Source organism: Clinocottus analis, unplaced genomic scaffold (assembly GCF_023055335.1).
Source record: "Clinocottus analis isolate CAN_PGR_092001 unplaced genomic scaffold, fCliAna1.0.p SCAF_10, whole genome shotgun sequence".
NCBI classification, from domain to species: Eukaryota; Metazoa; Chordata; class Actinopteri; order Perciformes; family Cottidae; genus Clinocottus; species Clinocottus analis.
The window spans coordinates 4,321,548-4,345,290 of record NW_027175821.1 but is presented as its reverse complement, the minus strand read 5'-3'; the positions used below and the strand labels follow the sequence as shown (position 1 = coordinate 4,345,290).

General features: G+C 45.3%; 1 protein-coding gene across 3 annotated transcripts in view; it reads left to right on the top strand.

Moving 5' to 3' along the window:
- Positions 1 to 23,743, top strand: part of tenm1 (teneurin transmembrane protein 1) — a 165,157-nt gene that overhangs the window by 133,137 nt on the left and 8,277 nt on the right. For all 3 annotated transcript variants that reach the window (XM_068583575.1, XM_068583566.1, XM_068583583.1), the window contains 10 exons: positions 8,417 to 8,571; positions 10,550 to 10,633; positions 11,144 to 11,338; positions 14,602 to 14,689; positions 16,333 to 16,529; positions 17,497 to 17,810; positions 18,486 to 18,658; positions 20,270 to 20,514; positions 21,285 to 21,578; positions 23,378 to 23,622. In XM_068583575.1, coding sequence (XP_068439676.1) covers positions 8,417 to 8,571; positions 10,550 to 10,633; positions 11,144 to 11,338; positions 14,602 to 14,689; positions 16,333 to 16,529; positions 17,497 to 17,810; positions 18,486 to 18,658; positions 20,270 to 20,514; positions 21,285 to 21,578; positions 23,378 to 23,622 — 1,990 coding nt within the window. The remainder of the gene's footprint in view (positions 1 to 8,416; positions 8,572 to 10,549; positions 10,634 to 11,143; positions 11,339 to 14,601; positions 14,690 to 16,332; positions 16,530 to 17,496; positions 17,811 to 18,485; positions 18,659 to 20,269; positions 20,515 to 21,284; positions 21,579 to 23,377; positions 23,623 to 23,743) is intronic.

Below are 23,743 nucleotides of genomic sequence, written 5' to 3'. Positions count from 1 at the left end.
TTCATATTGTGATTCACACCGTGTTTGAAGGCTACAAAATTATTGATTTGTTTTGTTTTTCACATCGACCTGTACAATCCACCATTTATCCTTTAGTCTTCTCTCTGTGTGTCACTCAGAGCTGACGGTCAGACTCGCCACACACACACACACACACAGTCTGTTATGTTACGACTATCTCACATTCACACTCACTTTTTTGTTGGGATTCACAACAGCGTTTATGATTTTATGCAGGAACTTCGTCCCCTGCGAGATGATGTGGCAAGAATTTAAGAACCACCGAGTCCAACATTTAAACTGTTCTTTCATACGGCAAAATGGTTGTTATCTTAGCTTAAAGCGCATTTGTGAATTTAGTTGAACTTTGCGTGTAAAACAAGGTTAAAAAAACAAAAACAAGGCTACTCTCTCTACGGGAAAATAAACTGCTGTTGCTCTATTGAATGTGTGACCAAGGCTCCTGGTAATGAAGTTTTATTCTGCACTATACCAAGGTCACACTACTTCTGTATAGTCATTATTTGCAGTACCACAAGAGGTTACTTGTCAGGAAACGTAGACATGGGCCGAATACGAGAAGACATCTCCTTCCAAACAGAATGAGGACTCAGCTGTCAACAAGTGGCTGATTTTACCGGCTCAAATTGATCAAATTTCACCCATTGGGTTTCTCTATCGTCCGCCAGAAACATTGGATATAAGTTTGCGATATGCGAGTGCATTGCTGTCCGACATAATATCTCAGCTTTGGCCTGAGGTTGGCAATTGGCAAATTGGTGAAACCCATCATCGGTAACTATGAAAGTACTCTGAAACGGTCACTGTAATTGGATGAAACAATTTGGAGAAACAGTTTACTTACTGCTGCCGCATCTTCGCTGCTTACGCTAACTCAAAAATGTACCCAGATGTTTTGCAGCACCAACAATCTGTTCATAAAGTGACACGGAGGCATCTCAATGTATCCACCCGTGCATATGGTTAAGATGATTGCTTTTAATTAAGCAGTAGAAGCACATTTTATTTTATTTTTCCTCGATACGACAGGTAAATGCATAGGTTGACATTGATCAGAAACAAGAAGAACTCAGGCAAGAAAAAGTTTGGTGATGCATTTAAACATGAGTTGACAGGCTGGTGGCAGTGTTAAATGGACCATTGCCTTGAGCCCAATGTCATGCAATGTCATGTGGCTGGATTGTCCACAAGATAAAAGGATAAGACGCATCTCAGGCTGCTTTGAAAAACAAGGATCCATCTCAGAAAGTAGCTGGTCTGCGTCCTAATCACCTTGGGCGAGAGGAGGAATCATAGATATTCTGGAGGGAAATAGTCAGCCCTCTGCCAAGATTTGCCAAGGACCAAAGAAAATATAGTCAATGGGCTTAGTAGAGGCCAATTTATGCTGACTTAAAACGAGGCTCTACCTGTAAAATGCCTGCTATTCAAGTAATGTAGGAGGTAGAACACTATGCAGACTGACAGCCACCTCGTTTGTAGTCTGAGTGTGTACGGTGGCTTCAGAGAGATTACTGAAGCTCACTGTGTGTGTAATGAAGCCCTGAGTCAATAAGAGATGCGGGCTCAAGGCCAAAGGCTGAGCCTGTGCATCAAAGGTGCAACGCTTGTGCGAGTCAGTCTGCTTTTGCATTTTTTATTTTTTTATACATATCTTTTTTGATTGACATCCTCTGGGTCCTTGGCCCTAATCTGCTTTTCCCGGGAAAAGGCGCGGAGAGTTAGTTATGAGGGACTTGTTGAAGGTACGTCAGGTTGGCGCGATCATGGCAAATGTGACACGCGTGTCACTTTAACTGGGGGAGATGGCCGTCGCCGGCAAGCCGGCCTGTCAACCGCCACTGGGAGACCTGGCAAGCTTGTCAGAAGGAGCGGAGCCTTGCCACTGCGCAGGAATAAATTGCATTTACCCGAGAAGAATGCCCGACACAGGAGCGTGCGTGCGTGCGTGCGTGCGTGCGCGCGCTACGCCGCCGCTGTGACGGGGATGGAGAAAAAAACAGAGCTGGTAAATGTTTGCACCTGGGTACCATTATCACCTGCAGCGCTCCGAGAGAGACCAGTGGCCAGACCTCCCTCCGAGGGAGCGCTCGCACAATTCTTTTGGAAGACATGCAAGAAAAATGTGAAAAATGGCTGCTGAAAAATGGTCTGTGATAAAGACTGTGCTGGAGCGGCCTCTGGCTCAGTCGCTGTGATGTCTCTGTTCTGCGTGCGGGCAACTTTGTTGGAGTGGAAGCTGCACATAGAAAGCTACTGTAGATTTGCGGTCTACAGTAGTTTCCATTCGTTTTTTTTTTTTTAAATCCTTTTCCTGTGGTTAAAACATGTCCCGCCCCCTCATCTGATCCCATTTCCTCTTGCTAGCACCGCAGAGCCGCGCTGGCTTGTTGTTGTCGCGCTGGCTTGTTGTTGTTGCGATGGCGCGTTTGGTAAAAGAGCCTCTATTGATAGACCTCCTTGTGTTTGTTTGATGTTCTAAACAGTGCGACGTAATCTGCAGACGCTCCGCACTGATCCAAACCCCTCAGCCTTTCACGCAGCTTTCTAGTCCAAAGCATTTCAATTGCTTTTATAATTGAGTTTGTGTGTTGCCTCTGTGATTGCTTTGGATCTCTCTTTTGCTATCAAACAAGGCAATTACTGCCAAGTTGCATATTTACACCCCCCATTCCGTCCCCCCACACCTCCCCCACACACACAAAATAAAATAAAAGCTGCAAAGAAATGTGCATGCAACTATTGCAAAATCACTTTAACAGTTTTGTGCATGCTCTCAATGTTGTGGAGTTAAGAACTTCCAGCAAAAAAAAAACAAAAAAAGGCAGCTATCAATAATTAATTAATACGGGTTAATATGTTAACAAACTTATAGTGGTTGATAATTAGATGAGCCACAGTGTCTGATTTAGACTTAATTACTAATCCACTGACTGTTCTGTGGGGCTTTAATGAATAATTAATTACAATAAGCATGAATTATTACTGCTTACCAAAGATCCAGCAGAAAACACACGCCGGCCCCTGTTTAGGGCGCTATCGTGTATTGATTGATGATAAGTGTTTAATTGGGGAAAGTAAGAGCCGGCTGTAAACAGCACTTGTGTTGCGGCGCAGAGACGCGCGCGTCACAGTTCACAGAGCGCCGTGTTTGATGCCGCGTGTACAGAATCCCAGCTGTGCGACGCTTGTGTCGTCGTTTTTTAATGCAGGTGTCAGAACACAGAGTCCTGCAGTCAAGCACGTGCAGGCACAACATCAGTATGGTGCACGCATGGCCCCCTCCCTCCCTGCTCTCGTGCACATGAGCAACCTCACCTCATAGTCTTCAAGAAAGGTGTGTGAGCGTGTGTGTGTGGGAGTGTGAATTTCTCATCTGCAGACGCTCTGATTTATCCGCTCTATATTTGCATATGCGCACAATGTGATTAACTGCCGTGCCTTATCTTTTTTGCCTCGCGACTTCACCGCATTCACACACACACACGCGCGGGCCGCAACGGGTGCTTGCACATGTCGACAACGCTTGCACACTCGCCGTATACCCACAGGCGTGCATGCAAGCGGCCATCATGTGTCCTGCAGCAGTTTGTGAACCCTCCGGGGCTTTTTCTCCCAGTTAATTTCAGGTGACTTTATTCCCTATAATTGTCTTTGTGGAACGTACGCTTGTAATATTTCGCTAGAAACAGTATGTAAAATCTGTTAGTAGCTTAAGGATCATTGTATGGACTTGTTTGTCTTTTGGGCCACTTGTGCAGATGAAACTGTCCGTCTGTCTGCGTTCAGTTGTCAGTCACACACGGTTGCTGTGAACAGAGGCGCCGTGGGATATAATCAGCTACAGCCAGCGTCATTTAGATGCTGTAATAATATGTCAGTCCTTATCATTAACACCCACTGGGCCTGGGGATATGTGAGGGCAGAATAAAGGACTGAGTCCTCAAGCTGCTGGCAATATGCATGTGTATGCGTGCGTGTGGATACGTGTGTGTGTGTGTGTTTGTGTGTGTGTGCGGCTCACGCCCGGCTGTCTGAAGGTCTTCAGATATAAATGTAACTTCCATACATGCCACATTAGGCTTTCTCCTCCATAAATAGATCCTATAAGAAGGTTTCCCTTTGCAGAATTTGTGCTTATTTTGCACTTCGCTGGTTGTTTCCCTGGTTGACAGACACTGATGTGTTTGTTTTTTCATACAATTTTACAATTCCTCCTGCTTTGATCCACAGAGGCGGCTTTGCTGTCAAACATTTGAAGGTTGAAAGTACTGTAGTAGGGAAACTTGAACAACAGCAGCAGTCTGACTTCCTGCACTCTCAAGGGCTCAGGTGTTAGCAGTCAGTGTGCGCACAAACACACACCACATCCTGATGTTTCTGTATTTCAACAGGGCGGTCTATGATTGCAAAAGAAGGGACATAATCTACAACTTTAGTCATAATTAGTCGTTATCTCATTACTCACCTCGCAAATTTCCTCACCTTTGCTTTGCTGTCTACTCGAGGGGAGGCGGAGAAATTCCCGGTGGCGGCTCCTCGTCAAACAGCTGTAATCAACACTTATACTCTCTAAGACCCATCTCCAAGGCATTAATCAGATTGGATTGTATTGAAATGCCACGGGGAGGCTGCTATAACTGGTATTATTTTGACAAGGACAGAGAACGAAGAGATTCTTTGATTGAGAGTGATGGGCTTGTAATGGTTAATTGGAGCAATTCCTCATCATGTCCCTTTTGTCTCTTAGCCACCTCTCGCTTCTTTCACAGCGCCTTCGCTGCCGTCTGTCTCTTCGTCTTTGGACGTCATTTTTCTCCCTAAATCTGAGACGACTCTGAATAGCGTCACTTCATCATCCTCCTCTCCGCCCCTCTCCTCTCTCTCCTTTCCTTTTTTTTTTTTATCCAAGGTCAATCCAAACTCGCATCTAATTCACTCTTCTTTTGATGATAAAATCCAGCCAAATGTGCATCTCTCCCTCTCTCAAGTTGAGATTTATCTCAATTATTTCTCCACCGGTGCGTCTGCCAGCTTCTAAACATGAGCATCGGAGTGCCAGGTCCACCTAGGGAGACGCGGTAAATCTTTTGATGTCTTGCGAGTATCCGGCGGCTGTACGGAGGGGCCGTAAATTCCCTGAACGCAGCGTATGGCTTTACCCAAAGTAGCAGGAAATCCAGCCCCTGACAAGGAGAATGTGGACTAATCTGCAGCCTTTTCAATAAGCATGGCGAAATACTCTTAAGCAACACATCAACTGGCGTAAATCCTTTCCGCCAATGCCAAGCCATAATAGCAATCGTTCTTCATTGTTGCGCTTGTGTGAGGATGAATAAGTCAGTCCTGTGTTTGTTGTTGACGATGGAACGGCAGCTATTTAGACGCCGCGCGCGTGAGAACGCAAGACATGCAGATCCTGAGCGTGCATACTGAGGAAAATAAAACTAAAGACAAAGGCATGAAAGGGAGAATAGAGAGAATTTAGGATGGAAGTCAATAGAACCAAAGGGGAGACGAGAAGAAAGCGTAATATCCAGGGTGGTATGGAGAGGGAGAGAACAGAAATCAGTATTGAGAGAGAGTCCCGGCTGCCGCGTCATGTCCTTGTGCAGGATTTATGAGCTCTAAGATCAGGGACAGGTTCAGGGCGCCAGGAGGAGGAATGGATGGAAAAGTGAAAGGAAAGTTGTGAGGATCCGAGGCCGGCGTTGGAGCAGGTGGAATGTGCCAACTTTTAGATCTAAGTGGGCTGAGACTGCGCTGTGGGTTGAGGTGTCACTCCCGCGTAATGCCGGGTGACAGGGGGAGAAATGGAAAGGCAGAGAGGACCGCGAGGAAGAAATAAAGAGCAGGCTGAACAGTGGAAAACAGAGCCCAGACATTATTTAAGGGTCAAGGGCCCCTGATTTGATTAGCACTTATAACATTCAGGGCCAGATGGAGGGAGCGAAGAAACAAAAACAAAGCAAAGGACAATAGAGGGGAAACAGAAAAGAAAAAAAAACAGGGAGGGAAGAGGAAGCAAAAAAAGAGAGCAGAAGAAGATCAAGTTAGGGAGGGCGGAGAGCGAGGGGAAGCTGGAAGAGGGGAGGAAAGGTGTCGCGGGGGTGGGAGGGTGAGGCGAGGCCGTGTGGGTGGTGTAATCTGTCTGTGTCACAGGGATGATGAAGGGGCCAGGAGGGAGAGCTCTGCAGTTCACCTTCTGGCCTCTGGAGGAAACACTCTGACCCTGGCCCTCCTCCCCCCGCCCACCTCCACTCCACCTGCACGATTTATGACTCGCAGGGTCGGTCCAGGGTTGCTCTGTTTGAGGACGTTTGAGACTTTAGCTGCGGTGGTGGCGGTGCCCTGTGTGCTTGCAGGAAGTGTGAGTAAGAGGCACATCCCCCCCCCCCCACATAATCCAGTAGGACCCGAGTTTGAAGGGAGAAAGACCCGGAAGAGCCAGACTAAAAAGAGATGACTGAATGAGGGAGGAGGTGGAGACGTGATGCATAGTGATGGTGTCGCGCCTTTGTCCGGGTTTGTTCACGGTTTGCTGGCTCTCACGCATGGTCAGACGCCTCTTTTCTAGAAAACACCAAACATACTGGTCGAGCTTCTCCGACGCTTTCCTCTGTTGATTCAACAAAGTAGTAATTAAAGTAAAATATAATTAAATGATAATCGCCTTGTGCTTCAGGAAATTCTGAAGGGAAATTTCCCCCCACCCCACACACTATATTCTGGTGTTCTAAAGCCGTACTAATTAATATTTTCACAAAGAACCAATGTCTTATGGGTCACAAGTAGGGGTAAACGCGCAGGGAAGCATCAGCCCAATTCCGCAGTTCAGCCCCTCAGCTCTTTTGATGTGTTTGAGCGTCTTTCATCCATCATATTGTTTCTGCTTTCATAAGTGCACCGCTTTATTGTTTCTCTTCACCCTCACAGCGCTCATCAACCTTGCTTTCCAAACACACGCACGCAGTAGGCTGCAGTTTTCAGTGAAAACACTCTGATGAACCCACCTTAATGCAGTCTGCGAGACTTCCTGGTGAGAACAGCGGAGCTTTTAGCAGCTAAAAGGAGAGATCTTTCCCTCAGGAACTGGTAGCGACCAAAGCAGAACCAAAAAATTAAACCGAAAGTTTCTCTCTCATTCATCACGTGGCCAGAAACATGACGCTGCTCCATGTCTGCAACATTAACTAAAGTATAGATTTATAATACGCATAATGGAATGATAGGAAGAAGAATAAACGGATGAATTGGTTATGAAAATAACAGTGAGTTGTTGCCCTATTATTTTAATATATTTTTACAATGCCACTTGGTATGAGATTGTTTTTTATGGTTTCTTATGTTGCATATTGTATTGCACCATTTAGTTCATGAGGTTAGTTTTGATATATTGAGGTTATATATAAGAAGGCTTTGTCTCAATTATCCTTTGAGGCACGCTCAAGATAAAGGGATATATTCATATATATACATAAACTTGACGCAGCTTAATGACAGACCGTAAACACGATGCATTTTTAAATGGCTCAACGGCCACACGAATGGGAGATGGCAGGTAGAAATACTGAATTATGGCTTACTGTCGCAGACGCTAAGTGAAAGCAATCAAATGGGAATTGGCGGCATACGATGTGAGAGGTGAGGGTTGATTCGTGGGAGATTATTGCTGTTGAGAAGTTGAGTCGGAGGGATATTCTCTGTATGGAGATGAGACAGGGATGAAGGTCGCTCCTCATCCATAACAGATGATTCATAGTCTGCCCTGACCTTTAATACCTGGACTTACCTCTCTTCCCCCCCTCTCCCTCCCACTTCTCTCTCTCCGCCCGCTGCCTGCTGCAGAGCTCCCCTGCAAGGAGAGTTCAAGTATATGTTACACCTGCGAAGCCCGCGTTCACACGTGCTGTGCAGGCGTCCGCACAAATGCAGATATCCATGCACGTGCTCGCGTTCGTTGGATTTTTGGCCGACGCACATTTCGCATTTCACACGCGCAAGCGCTTGAGATGTCAAAAGTTCACTGCGGCACCCTGCGCACCATCTAATGTGACAAATAACTTCTTCCTCCAGTTGCATTGTTCTAATCCCTTTAGTGGGCTCTGGAATGGAAATATAATTACATTTCTGTGGTGCAGTGCCTTTGATAAGACAGCCGCATGCTGAGCTGAATGTCTAACTGAGTTGGATGCCTCTCCAAAGCCCACTCCTCTCTCCACTCTACTTCGCTCCTTTTACTCGTTCCTCTCCATCTCTTCTCTCATGCTGTCTTTCACGTTTTCAGCCTTTTTTCCCTTCTTTTTGTTCTTCTAACCCTTACTCGCTCCCGTCTCTGTCATCTCCAAAAGGCTCACTCTGGCTCTCTCTCTGTCTCTTTCTCTCACCCGAACAGGTATTGCGGTGGATAAAAGAGGCGTCGTCTACTTCGTCGACGGCACCACCATTCAGAAGATTAATGAGAGGGGTCTGCTCTCCACCGTGATCGGCTCAAACGGACTGATGTCGACGCAGCCGCTAAGCTGCGACGCACGCATGGACATCAGCCAGGTAAGCTGACAACGCGGCGTGGGAGAGAGCCGCGGAAATATAGGACTGCCGCATTTTGAGTCCGCCAATAAGCGTGATGAATAATATTTTTGGGGATCTCACACAGTCAGTGATCATTCTGTCAATCTAAATTGCCCGTCCTCTTCCAAAGAGAGTGTGCAAGTGCGTGCGTGTGTGTGCGTGTGTGTGTGTGTGTGTGTGTGTGTGTGTGTGTGTGTGTGTGTGTGTGTGTGTGTGTGTGTGTGTGTGTGTGTGTGTGTGTGTGTGTGTGTGTGTGTGTGTGTGTGTGTGTGTGTGTGTGAGGAAAAAGAGACCAAGTGAAGCAAAGACCAAAGACAGCTACCGCACAGATTTGATCAGCCAGCCCTCAGATCACAGTGCTGACTTATATCAGGCCTATTAGAGCAGAGGCTGAATTATAGATGAACTGCCGGCTCTGTGGAGGGATCTCTGCCCACACGCGTGCATGTGTGTGTGTGTGTGTGTGTGAGTGAGTGTGTGTGTGAATATGCGCGTTCAGCCAGGGTGAATTCCCAGCGGTGCTCTTATGTGTCTTTAAAGGGGCCCCTGTCACCTCACTCGTGTTAGTTATCGGCCTCTGCGGCGCATTCATCCTCCATCTGTGTTTGTTCCTACAAACTGCTGCGACTCCCAACGTGCACGCCGGTATTGATGGAAGCCTCTGCACGGCTAGACAAACATTACCGCTTTCATTTATGCAAAAGAACAGCCTCGAATTTGAAGTCTCACTTTCTGTATGTAAGGAAATCTAATCTATAATGATGCTGCAGCTTGTGCATCGTTTTTTTTTGGTGTTTTTTTAGAGAATGCCGATCCATCACCACCCCCCCACGCTGATAAAAAGGGAAGCTGGTTTGCCCCTCTTTCTAACAATAGCTCTAATTATTTCAGACGTTACTTTTCTCTTGTGTTCTTTCAACACCCGCTGAGTCACCAGCTGCTCCTGCACACTCTTGTGCACAGGGCGGCTAGCTCGCGTTAGCTGGCATCTCTTGTCTTTTCATATACACGAATGTCCCGAAATAATCGCAGAGAATAATAGTCACCGGCAATCAACGTCAATTCCAGCTGGTTAACTCTACGCTGTGTCATTTTCTGAAAATTACTGAAGATTTCCAAACAATAACGGAAATCAGAATATACTGTATATTTATATGCTTGAGTTTGAGGCTTCTTAGTTTTCATTTTAGTTTCAGTTTGACTGTAATTGAGCAGGAACAGCTCGCCCTAACTTGTAAAAAGTGATGGCCTGCCATCGCTGTAAAGTTCAATATCATGAGCGGGAGAGATATGATGCGTGTCTTCTTCGGCTAAGTACAGATTGAGTCCTGCTTGATGAATCTTTCTACCTCCTTAAAATGGGATTTTCAGTGAGTGAACCCTCTTTTCTCTCATTTGACAGTGCCTATAATTGGACATGTCGGTGGCAATTTAACATGATCCATTTATTTACCAATCCGTCCTCGGGAGTCATCAATCACCTCACTGATCCCTCAAGACGCACAGCGCCTCGTCTCCGTGCGGCTCACACTTTTGTGAGTGTTTGTGTGCGTTTGTGAGAGAGAGAAACAGACACACACTGTGGCCGGCTGTGCGTCGGCGTGGGTTTGGTCCGTCTCTGACCCCCCGCGGCGTCGGCAGGCAGGGTGAGCTATTTGAGCCCGCGGCGATCGCCGTTATTGGCTGACATTTGCGACGGTGCCGAGGCGAGTCTTGAATAAACACGGGGAAGGCTCCCCGCCCGCCGTTGACCTTTGCACGAGCAGGGAGGGTCAGGAGGCCTAATGCTGTGTTATTAAGGAGCTATTATTTGTATCACCTGTAACTGACTCGTGTGTGTGGGGATAGACAATGCACCTTTCTTCTTCTTCTTCGTCTTCTTCTTCTTCTTCTCCTGGTCTAATTCCTTTTGATAGAAATGCGGCTACTGTAACGCTCGTTCTGTGTCATTCTGCAGGTGCGCCTGGAGTGGCCGACCGACCTGGCCATTAACCCGCTGGACGACTCCCTCTACATCCTGGACAACAACATCGTCCTTCAGGTAGAGAAATAGTCTCGAACACAAACACCAAAAACACGTGTTTTCCACTGAATGAATTGTAAACCTGTCTCTTATTCAAGCTATTTTTATTTATTTATTTATTTATTAAAGAGATTGGCACTGTGCATAGCCAAGGAATTAATAACTGTTTTTCACACATTTTTGCAGTGCTGTCACTTAAGGTGCATTTAAAACAAGTGAGGCTAAGAAAAGAAAAGAAAAAAAATCACCTTGATTTAAAAAAAAATAAAATAAAGAAAAACATGCAATCAACACTTGTTTTGAGAGAATAACACCCTGGTTTTGCTCCAACGTCAAAATGATTGAAGTGTGTATCTTATGAAAACAAGGCGTCTGTCATGTGACGTTTAATGCATTGCATCAACAAGACAATGTCACTAATTTCACTTCCCTTTAAGAATTGCTTGACTCTGATGTAATTGTAATTCATCTTTTACGTAACTTCTACATGGTTAACGTTTATTTTTTATTCATTTTTTTTCATATTAGGTATCGGAAAACCTCCAGGTGCGCATCGTGGCGGGCCGCCCCATCCACTGCCAGGTGCCGGGCATCGACCACCACCTGGTGAGGTGGGCGGCGGTGCGCGCCACCCTGGAGGCCGCCAAGGCCATCGCCCTGTCCCACCTGGGCACGCTGTTCATCGCCGAGACCGACGAGAGGCGCATCAACCGCATCCAGCAGGTCATTCTTTCCGTGGGAGAAAAAAAAAACACGCATAGTTACTTTCAGCTTCTTCTTGCCGATGATGGATCGAATGTCGGTGACTGATAGCAGCCATCAGGTTCCCTTTTTTGCACAGACAAAGCTTTGGCGTACGACACCCCTAAAGCCTTGACTGTCCTCACGTTGAAGTGTTATTGCCCATCGTTTAAAATACTTCATATAATCAAATAGTATTGATATATTGCCTCTGAATGCAGCAGTACAAGAATAGGTTTTTACGTTTATAGCAAAACTGACAAAACAGGCGAAGTCCTCTCAGCTGCGACTGACACCAGCCATCCATTTGGCCTCATAACAACTATTTTATTCAACACTTGTTGCATCACTGCGGTCAGGTTGTTTGCTGCTGTCGCAGATGTCTTGCAGCCAGAAAGAAAATCTGATGCATCCTAAAAAAAATGTAATAATAATCTCCAAAAGCCAGTTTTTTTACTTCCAAGAAATGTAACTTTTTTTGTATTAATTAGCTCCATTAATACAAGCAGCGTGCAATCACAGCCCCATTTGGGCGCCGGGAACACAAAGATATTGCCTGCTGGACTCAATCAATAGTCCCTTTGTGGTCAGCAGCACCACGCTGAGCCCATGTGGAGGCAGACGGGAACATGAAACGCCTTTTTGATGGAGTCTGGCCAGTCATGTTAGATAGGGCAGTCAAGTCTTTTGATGTCTTTTTTTTTTTTACATTACTTGTCACTCCTATTTTATGCAATGTATATCCGGGCCCATATTAAATCATGCAACTCAGGACCGTTCACACAGAAAGTCCCCACATTTTATATTTTGTTATACTCAAATTAGGACTTGAGTTATATATGACGGTTCCTACTCACGCTTTGAGTTCTCCTTTTGAGTGCGAAGGCAACCGTTTAATGACAATGAGCCGTGACACTTAATGATGATGTGCTGCAGATTTTCTGAAGGACAATCAACACATTCAAGAACCTGACAGGCGGTTGCAGATACAGGTTTGATGCAGGGGAAACTAAATGAAATACAGGAAAAAAACGGTGTCACTTGTCAGACAAACTAGCTGCGTACAGGTACAGACTGACGATATATTTTAGACTAATTAAAAAAAAAATTAACCGCTACATTTCATCCTAAAAGACTGACAAGAATCGTACTTTTTCATTCAGCGCATTAAGCTCTATTGAATGTGAACGGGCCTTGGTGTGAAGGCAATGCTTTGGCACTGCTGCTGGTCTGCTCTCATGGTCCATGCACACACACACACACACACACACACACAAAAACATTTGGCCATCATATCAAGGACCCGACATCCGTAACCAATATGTGTTTAATTTAATTTTTAATCTTTTATAGAGGCAGGGACGTTCTTGAATATGCATGATATTGGAGCTTTGAGGTGCAGTCAAGTCACATTCACTGCATCCCAAATTAGCTCTGTTAAGGCTGTGCCTGTTTGTTTTCAATTAAGTGAAAATTGGAAGAACTCGTCTTCAGTGAAGCGGGTATTTTTTTTCTTCATTTTTTATCCGACACGAGTCGCAATACTTTAAAATTAAAAGATAGAAGATGGTCATTATTTTTTATATCAAAAGCTCTTCTTTCTATATTTCGCCACCTCTGGGAGGTCCTCGTGCTGGGAACTCGGGAACTGATTAGGACGAATGGGGGACAGTATTTTCAGAGAACAAGTGCATGAAATGCGTTTTACTCCTTCGGTAAGTCTGAAGTCGGGACTAAATGTGCAGAATTTGTGGCTCAGTTGGGATTGATTTTCCGCTCTGGGATGCTTGATAACACCGACCGAGATCGTCAAATGTTGGTTATTACGCTTATTGGCTTTTTCTGCCGAGCCTTGGATGAGCAGATCTAAACTACTCTCATGTCCGTACGTTCAAAACAAGGCTGCAGTACCAGCAGTTAGCTTACCACAAAGACTGGAAGCACGACAGCTCGCCTGACTCAGTTAGTCAACGTAACAAAACCTGCCGACCAGCCGCTCTAAAGTTCCCCAATTAAACGAGCGACATCTCGTCGATGCACTTTGTTTTTCTTGGAGGTTAACCTGAATCTTACCAGCTGTGGTCCTTGTAGACCTCAGAGGTATTTCTGTCACATCTTACTGTCATACGATAGCGGCAGACTCCGATGTTCTGATGCGCTCCGTCTATTTTCGTATTGCACAATATGCAAATGACCTGTCACCCCGCAAATAATGATACAGGTATTTTTTTTCCATTAATTACATAACTCATAATGTTTCGATGAAGGTTGTCTCAGTCAGTAGTCTTTCTATGTTTGAGGCACATTGTGGCGGTATTGTTGCACCAACTGAATAGCGCTCCGCTTCCCATTATGTAACACTTCAGGAGCAATGCAAGAGAACTACGGTGGCCTTCAAGGAACATACACAAACGTGAAGCCCTTGTTTGGTTCTGGGCCGCTGTAGAAACACGGCGGTCCAATGTGGCGGACGTCATGAAGACAGTAGATGTGATGGGCTCCCTCTAAGCTAACAACAACACTACGGTTCTTAGTTTCAGGTGATTACACACCAATGAGAAAATATTATACCCCATTTGTCCTCATAGATCCCAGAAATGTTCACGCTGGGCCTTTAAATATGTTCCTCGGACGAGGGTTAAATACACGAGATAGCATGTGTTGATTACTGAGCTTTAGAGGTCTTGTCTCTCCGCGAGAAAGCGGCTAAGCCAAATAATTTTTGTACGCACTCCCTGGACCAGTTAAAAAAAATAAAAAACCATTACCCCTCCAAGATGCATCAAAATCAAACTGTTGGTGCTGCAATTTTCACCCTCATTTATAGCCGTCTCCACCTGGACAACCAGTTTAATTTGTTCGGAGAGCTGAATTTCAAGTTGCAAACGTTCATCAATACGTCAATAAAACCTTATTTACCCACTGAAGATTCATAATTATTTAGTTTTTTACGAGATTTTAAAAAAATACATATATAATTCACCTGAGATATCATCGTCAGTTGTTTGGTTGAAGCACCAGCAGACAAATGCATCACTGTTTTATACCGTTAATCTGTATTCCAAGCTTTTTGTTGTTGTGTGTTATAATTTTTTTCCTGTGTAATGCCATCATTATCTTGTTTGTCAGAGAGATTAGACAAAACAAAAAAAATGATTGAACATTGTGTTCTTTTGAACAATAATCTCCCCGTAGCATTCGGTGTGACGTTGTGTTTTTTTTGTTGTTTTTTTAACACTTCACAGGTGTCAACCAACGGAGAGATATCCGTTATCTCCGGAGCCCCCACGGACTGCGACTGTAAGATAGACCCCAACTGTGACTGCTTCTCCGGTGGGTCATCAGACACACACACACACACACACACACACACACACACACACACACACATACACACTATGCAACTGTAGGATTAAGTAATGTGAAAGTATTAGATTATGTCTAACAGGATTACAGTACTACAAACAACATGTAGCTGCACTTAAAAAATCTTATCAGATCACATCATACTTGGCCTGCTTCAGATGTAAAAGGAGGGAAACAAAACCAGAACACTTTAAAAGCTTTGACGTTACTTAAATTAATTGAAATAGTCAGTGTGTCTTGATATTGAGTGATTAAATCTTGCTTCCTGTGTGTCTCTGCCGGCCGGCGATTGTATCAGCAAAGCTTGAGAGAAACCCGTTTTCTTCTCTCCACTGTTTTCTTCTCTGCTTGAATGTGTCTAAATTATTTATTCCACATGGAATTTTAATATCTAAGAAGGGCCGTTTCGACTATTTTAATAATGTTTTGTGTAACTGATGGCAATATACGGCGAGAGAAATGACTATAATGTCACCAAGGAAAAGTGAGTGAAGGTAATTTGAATTTGTGAACATGTGTGTGTGTGTGTGTGTGTGTGTGTGTGTGTGTGTGTGTGTGTGTGTGTGTGTGTGTGTGTGTGTGTGTGTGTGTGTGTGTGTGTGTGGGCTAAGGGTGTATTTGTATTCATGAGGCTGCTCCTTTGCAAAAACCTCCAGCTAAATTTCAACAGGAACCAGAAAACCTTTTCAAATCCATTCAAATTACAGCCGCCGAAGAGAAAAAGCTCTTCCGTCTTGCTGCTGAAGGTTTTTAACTGGTTGGTGTATCATGGAGGGCCACCTGAAATGTAATAAATGAATGGAGGAAAGGACCAAACAAAAAAGCCGGTGTTCTTTTGACAGTTAGACCTTGCTCTCATTGTAAGTGTCAGAGGATGTGATTTTATCATTTAATTCTGCTCATAAAAATCTGCCTCTTTCCTTTTCAAAATGGAGGGAAGTGTCTCTGCCGCGCCACAAGCCAATGGGTTGTAACCATCCCTATTCCTTGGGTCGTACTTTGCATATTTTCAATCATGTCTCGCTGTTAACAGATGATTACTCTCTTCAGAGGCCTTTTTTTTTTTACGTTTCCATTCCTTCACCGCAGACTGTGGCTTTGAACATGCGCACACGTGCGAGCACACACACACACGCGCGCGCAAATGCGAGAAGACGTGAGCACACACGCAAACAAACACACACACATGTGCGTGCTGTCAAGAGATAAAACGCCACCCTGCTGCCTGCGCAGACCCAGCAGAGGCTTCGGAGGCCCACTGCTGACAGCATCTAAAGGGCCTCACCCGGGCTGTAATCCTGCTGCGCGACAAGACATCTGAATGCATTCAGTCGCCCACTCCCACCGTCTGATAGGCGGCGGTCACTATCAAGGTGGTTGTATCATCTCCATTGGGAACCTGCAGCATCCCAACAAATCCCAAGTCCTGAGTTGAACTGATAAACGCTTAAGCGGCGCCATGGGACCTTCATATATTTTTGCAAAGGTGGTTTTGCACCAGTTGTGCCGTCTATCGCTAACGAATAACTCTGAGGGCGGCCTTCACTTGGTTGATTAAAGAGTTTGTCCTCAACCTAAACGGCGTCGTTTTGTTTTGTTTCTCTCACCAGGAGACGGAGGCTACGCCCGCGACGCTCGTCTCAAAGCCCCCTCCTCTCTGGCCGTGGCCCCCAACGGCACCCTGTATATCGCCGATCTGGGCAACATCCGGATCAGAGCCGTCAGCCCCAATCAGCCTCAGCCCAGCCCGGTTGGACTGGTGGAGATCAGCTCCCCACTGGACCAGGAGCTTTATCTCTTCAGCCAGGTACACAATGCCCGGCCTACCAGGGGGTATACTAGATCCCGAGTATTTGCATATAAATGTCCAGATACTGCAGTAATATTTCTCAGTTGTGGTCAGAATGAGGATAACGCCGTTGTGTGAACGCCATTACTGTCGCACTTCACATGATTTGTGAAGATTCACACATTGCTGAGTGGAGAACTTTTAATAATGATGTAACCTGTACGACACAGTATAACTTGACACAATTACATCAGCTACGTTGGCTATTGCTAACTCTGAAACACATATTTTGCCATGAATACATATATAAATTATCAGGGCACTTGTGGAGCGCAGACCTTCCACCAGGAGGCCATGCCCTCTCCTGCAATGTTAATGACAGTGAAACATATTTTGTGGACCTGCCTTGTGATTCCTATCCTATCTGTGTGGGTTCTTCCTCATCTTTTCATTCATGAAAATCTCTCTGCAGTTTTTTTTTCTCCATGATCCTGCTAACAAATACAAACATGCCGACAAGCAAACCAAACCTACACACGCACACAATCTCCTACGTTTGACAAAGTTAAGCAGTTAAGTTTTATGTGTGTGTGTCTTGTGATGCTGTTTTTACTCGAATGTGTGATGTCATCGTGAATGACATCTGGAACTGGGGAGGCTTGTTACTCTGGGAGCACCCAGGGGAACATTTTATATTTTTTTTTAGACTTGAGACGACAATAGAAAAAAAAGATCATTCGTGTTATAAAAAAAATCAGTCTCCCATCCAGCGTCAACGCAGCAGCTCCAGACTTTAAACCTGATGACATCACACACGTTTGAGACTTGCGTCCCTGGCTGCTGGCCTCGAGCGGGGTAGCTCAAGGACTAGCATGGCACCGCGGTAGCTCGCCGTTTCTGAGAACTGCGAAACGCAAACCCCTCAAACGTATCCGTGCACCCGTGTATTTAGTGAACGTCTCACCTCGTCGTTTTCCCGCCACAGAACGGATCCCACATGCACACCAAGCACCTGATCACGGGCCACTACCTGCACAACTTCTCCTACGTGTCGGACGGCCAGCTGTCCGGCATGACCACGCGCGACGGCCACGGCCTGCAGGTGAGGAGGGACGCCCGCGGAGTGCCTCTCTGGCTGGCGCTACCTGGCGGACAGGTGTACTGGCTGTCTCTTAGCAACAGCGGAACACTGAGGAAGGTGTCGGCCCAAGGCCATGACATCGCCCACATCACTTACCATGGCAACACAGGTCTCCTAGCAACCAAGAGTGATGAGAACAGTTGGACCACTGTTTATGAGTAAGTTTCCTTCCTCTCTTTGTGCTTATTGTGCTCCCATCTCCGTCTATTCTTCTCTTTTTTTTCCCTTCTCTTTTTCACTTTTTCTTTTATTCATGGTGGTTGCTTGAGCCTCAGTGTGTGTGTGTGCGTGTGTGTGTGGGTGCGTGTGCATGCATGTGGAGGTGTTTCAATGTGATTCAGAGCTCACGTGTGCGGTGTGAAATGTGACTGCCATCTGGTGGTCGGCCGTCGCCGGAGGAAACCAAGGGAGGCTTCTTTTTTTTAAATTTGATTTTTTTTAATTTCTCTGTTTAAACTTTGCTTGAGTGACGAGTGATGAGCTGAAGGACGTATTTGCAACTCTTTGAGCACACGCATGTTTAGTATCACACACATACAGCGCACACAGAAACAACACACATCCGTCTGAATTATTCACCGCGGACCGAGTCTCCATCTCAAATTCCACAGCTGGATAATTACACGTATAAATCATAGTGACAGTTGCTCTGTGCTGATGTGTGTGTGCATGACAGAAGAACCGGAGTGATAGTGCGTATGCATATGTGTGTTTATTGGCTAGTGTGTGCGTGCGGCGACGTTCATTTGTCCGTGTGTGACAGTTATCTGTGTGCGTGTGTGTGTGTTTGTGCTTTGTACATCATCTGCTTTTTGTTTTTTTCCTCTCCCAAGGTACAACAGCGAGGGCCGCGTGACCAACATCACCCTCCCCACGGGGGAGGTGAGCGGGTTTCACGGCAACCTCGAACGTTGGTCCCGGGTGGAGGTCGAGGCGTCCACCCGCGAGAACTTTGTCACCAGCACCAACCTGTCTGCTGGCGACACCATCTACACGTTCAGACAAGGTAAAGCGCCACGACCCCGCCGTCAAGCGCTTCTCTCCCCCCCCCCTCTCTCTCTCCGCTCAGAGGTTATTGGTAAGCTGGAGGAAGACAAATGGAAATGGAGGCTCGGGTGTGTATTCACGGCTCGACACGCTGGAAAGATTATAGCCCCACATGCATCTACCCCCATCAAGCGTACCACAAAACATGCCGAAAGGCCGTTTATGACTCATCCAGGACGGGTGGTGGGACGACCCTATAGACAATGTACAGGGACGTGTGAAGAAGGCAGGGCTGTAGGGCGCAGTAGCGTTTAAAAATGTATGACTGGCAAGCTGCAGTAACGTGGCTGTTATTCTGGTCGGGTCAGACCTGCGCTTTCTATATTCTCCTTCTTCATCGACTGCACTGTGAGCCGGGAGAGTCGCTGCTTTTGGGGAAAAAAAAGGATTCATCCCGTTCTATAAATAATTCACACATGGTTCAAATATGACCTCGTCACATAACAACACTACTGGGAAGTTAAAATAATATAGATATATTTATTTATTTTTAAATATACATTAGTCACAAATCCGACTGACTCGTGAAATGCCTTAATGACCGCGGGAGGCAAAAAAAAAAAAAAAAGGGAAGAGAGGGCAGAAATGAAAAGAGGAGAAAATGAGAGTGGAGAAGCCGCTCATGGGAGCAGTTTCCTCTCATGTCATCCCTTTAATTGCTTTCTAGCAGTTGTCACAATGACAGGACTTTAGGGAGAGAAAAGCGGCTCCAACACACACATAATGCACTCGCACACGCACACACAAAGGCATATGTGCTCCAGTATGACAGAGCTGCCAGGGAAGAGTTGAAATGACCCCCCTATTTTAGAGCGCTCTCGTCTCCTCCTGCCTCTGAGGCAACAATAACCATATGTACAGAAAGAGGGTTTATAGTGGTGGAAGGAACATAAGTTACTATCCGATTTATGAGCTGCGTTACATTTTATGGTTAAAATCTCGTTTTATCGTCCATTTTTGTTTTTTATTAATTGTGTTTTGGAAACGGCAGAAAAAAAAGTCACGCTGGCGTATGTATTATGTGCATCCTTTGTGGATTCTCACTCAGAGTGCTGCAGAAATGAAAGAACAAATTTCTGAGAAACCTTTGCAACGTGTGAAAAAGGTTTCTCTCTCTCACTCTCTTCCTCTTTTTATTACTCTCTCACACTCCGTCCCTCTCTTCTCATGGTCTCCCGTTGAATAGATTACATTTTTCTAAAGATACAATGGCACATACAGTGCGGCGCTAAGGTTGTTGAGAAAAGTTTTTCCCGTTAATGCAAAACAAAAACACCCCATATAAAAGAGCCAGACTTGTATACATGTAGTCTGCTGCTGTATCTCATTGATTTGTCTCAAAGATTTTTTTTTTTCCCCCGCATTTGTTTTTTGGAGCCAATGACTGATGTTCTTTCACACTTTTTTTTTCATCTGTTGCTGCATCTTTCTGTGCACATGTGGTTTTGTGCACTTTTGTGTTCCGTGTCTGTGTGTGTGTGCGTGTGTGTGTGTGTGCATCTCTTACACATGTGTGACCCACCCATACGACCCACCACCCCTCCGCCCCTCCACTCCTCGCCCCCTACAGACCACGCTCAGAGTTCCTACAGAGTCAGTGCCGACGGGTCGTTCCTCGTGACGCTGGCGAGCGGCATGGAGCTGTCGCTCATCACGGAGCCCCTCCTCCCCGGAGGCGCCGGGGGCGGAGTCAGCCCCACGGCCAGCCGCTGTAACATCAGCCTGCCCGGAGACCACGCGCCCAGCCTGATCGAGTGGAGGCAGAGGAAGGAGCAGAGCAAGACTAACTACAGCACTTATGAGCGCAGGCTCAGGGTAAAAGCACTAAATCACCTACTTATTCCTCAGCTAACTCGGCTAAAGTAGAGACTCCGGTCCCTTTTTAAATGCGTTACTGCACAAAGACAGCATGTTTTATTCCACTGTGGGAACAAGTAAACATCCACAACACCAGCCCAATAACATGGAAACCTGTGTGAATAGGTCAGATTACATCACACATCTTCAGTTAACCAAAAGTTGTGCAATCCTTTGCAGGATATGTCACTTCTCACGTCTCAGTGAGACTTCCATTTCTTTGAGCCGTTTCGAACCGTGCTACCAGCTTGCTGTTACGCAACATGTTTGTTGTTTTTGGGTGATTGATGACGTCACCGGCTGCGAGGCTGATAGGTCAACTGACTCGCAACCCATTAGCTGTACTTTCCACAAATCACACACACACATACACCGACTGCAACTCCTCTTCTGTTTTTCCGCTTGGCACGGAAAGTACGCCGCGCAAACAGAATATTTCATAAGGACGTTTTATCTGATGTGCACTAATTAATTTGCAATCCCCAGGCCTCGATTCTTCACTTGTTCACAAGGCAATTTATTGTTATTATGCAGGTCCAGTTTGTTCTAAATGTCACAATTAATTTATCCAAACTAATGAAATATATGCCCGTTCCCGACATGCCACTCCATTTATATTTGCTTGTCGGTGGCCTTATTTATAAATTGATGGTGATTATAAAGCAGTAAAATGAAGAGAAGAAAGTTTTGTCCTTTCCTTTAGCTGATTTTTAATGATTTTCTCTCAGGCACACAACAGGAACCTGCTGTCCATAGACTTCGATCAGAGCACCAGAGTGGGGAAGATCTACGACGACCACAGGAAGTTCACCCTTCACATCCAGTACGACTCGCTGGGCCGGCCCGTGGTCTGGTCCCCCAGCAGCAAATACACCGAAGTGAACATCAGCTACTCTGCCGGGGGGCTGCTGTCGTCCATCCACCGCGGGGACTGGTCCGAGCGGCTGGAGTACGAGAACGACAGGGTGGCGTCCAGAGCCTGGGTCAACGGCAAGATCTGGAGCTACACATACGCAGACAAAGTGAGGGGGGAAAGCGCTTGTTTTTCATGCCGAGATTTTTTGTTTGACGGCTTTTCGTCTTCGCCGCTTGCACATAGTCTCACGCGTCTGCTCTTCCTTTGTTCGCCGCTTCAAGGTGATCGGAGTGGAAAGCAAAACTAACACTACAAGTGTGAGAAGCGCTTCTGTTTTGCGACATGAAAGCAGCAAAATAAAAAAAATAAAAAATTCAAATACTTTACAGTGCTACACTACATGCAACAATCTTTCAATGTATTTTCCCGCGTCCTTTCAGGGCGGCCTCTATGTTCCATTCATTTTATTTATTTTGAAAATCAATTTGCAGAGTGTAGATTATGTCTGAGTTCACTTTAAGTAGACTTTTTAAATCAGTCGGCACTTATAGCTTATAAGCAGCAGCAGCATTGGCTTTGAGAGCCGTATAAGCAGCCAATATATTCATTGTGAGGAATTACGTAACTCAAGCAAGTTCCAAGGCTCCGTAAACTTGATTTTCACAGAGTGGTGAAAAGAAAAGAAAACCGGTGGTTTCCTGAAAGTGGGTTTCACAGACAAACACGGCTCAGAAAAATGTCGAGAAAATGTAATGCGAGACACATTTGTAATGTATTATGTTAAATGCAAAGAGGTATGTTCCTTCAAATGTCTGACAAAGCCGAGCGCTACCCGAAGCTATAATTTCCATCCTTGAGATTAATTGAACTATTTAATGAAATGATATTCAGCCCGAAATATATTTCATGTCAGATTTTGGTCTAAGAAAATTACAGCGCAAATGAGCTTATATTACAGAACCATCTTGGAATTGTTAATACCTGCATGTATTATTAATACATTAATCATTAATATTATACCTCACAGTTAAATAGAAAAGTATTTTTACACAATATTGGTTTTACTGCAGTTTAAACTGTTGAAATATCTGCAGGAATACGGGTAAAGATTTCATAAGCTTGCCTAAAAAGTAAATGCAAAAAGCCCAAAGCTCCGGTTATGGGGATTTAGTTTAGTTTAATAATTAAAGGGCAGAAACTACGGGTGGGTAGGACAAACAGTTAAAACAAATATAAATCACAATGAAACTTCCACCAGTTGATGACGTACATTAACACAAAAATAGAAGAAGTTGTCTGAGCTATTAATGGTAAATAGTGCAAATGAGGCTTTATCTATTGCAAACATTTGGTGAGTTTAGGAGAAGTCTATTGACTTAAATAGACAAAGTGTAGTAAGATAAACACCACAATGCATGTTTCAGGTTTTCTTTTCACTAGTCTGAAGCAAAATAGTCCAAATGTGGTTTTTGGTCTGAGTTTAGGAGAAGTCTATTGACAAAGTATTGTGGAATAAACACCAAAATGTAAATGTAAAACAAATATAAATCACAATGAAACTTCTACCAGTTGATTGAGAAAAAATTATTTTGTGCTATAAAGATTTCTGAGTGTGTAATGGTAAATAATGCAAATGAGGCTTCATCTATTGCAATCATTTGGTCTGAGTTTAGGAGAAGTCTATTGACCTAAATAGACAACGTGTAGTAAGATAAACACCACAATGCATTTTGCATGTTTTCTTTCCTCTAGTCTGAAGCAAAATAACCCAAAATGTGAGTTTTTGGTCCGAGTAAATATCCGCCGACGATTAACTGACTATCGAAGGGTCCTCCACCTGAAACCAAGGTTGTCTCTGACGGTTTCCCCGCATTGAAATAATAACAAATAAAAAGTGCCAGGCAGAGGAAGAAAGCTGCACGCTATCGCAACTCATCCTCGCGCCCGCCTGTGTTCCCCCCGCAGTCCATCATGCTGCTCCTGCACAGCCAGCGGCGCTACGTCTTCGAGTACGACCAAACGGACCGCCTGGTGGCCGTGACAATGCCCAGCATGGTGAAGCACACCCTGCAGTCGCTGCTGTCCATCGGCTACTACAGGAACATATACACGCCCCCGGACAGCCAGGCCTCCTTCATGCAGGACTACACGCTGGACGGGCGGCTGCTGAGGACGCAGTACCTGGGAACGGGACGCGGCGTCATCTACAGGTAACGCACACAAGACCGCAGACACACGCACAAACCCAGCTGTCGGGTTCTGTTTGCGCCGCTTCATTTCAGGAGGAAGTGCGGTGTGCAAAGGGGTCGCATTTAACCAACACCGCCGGTT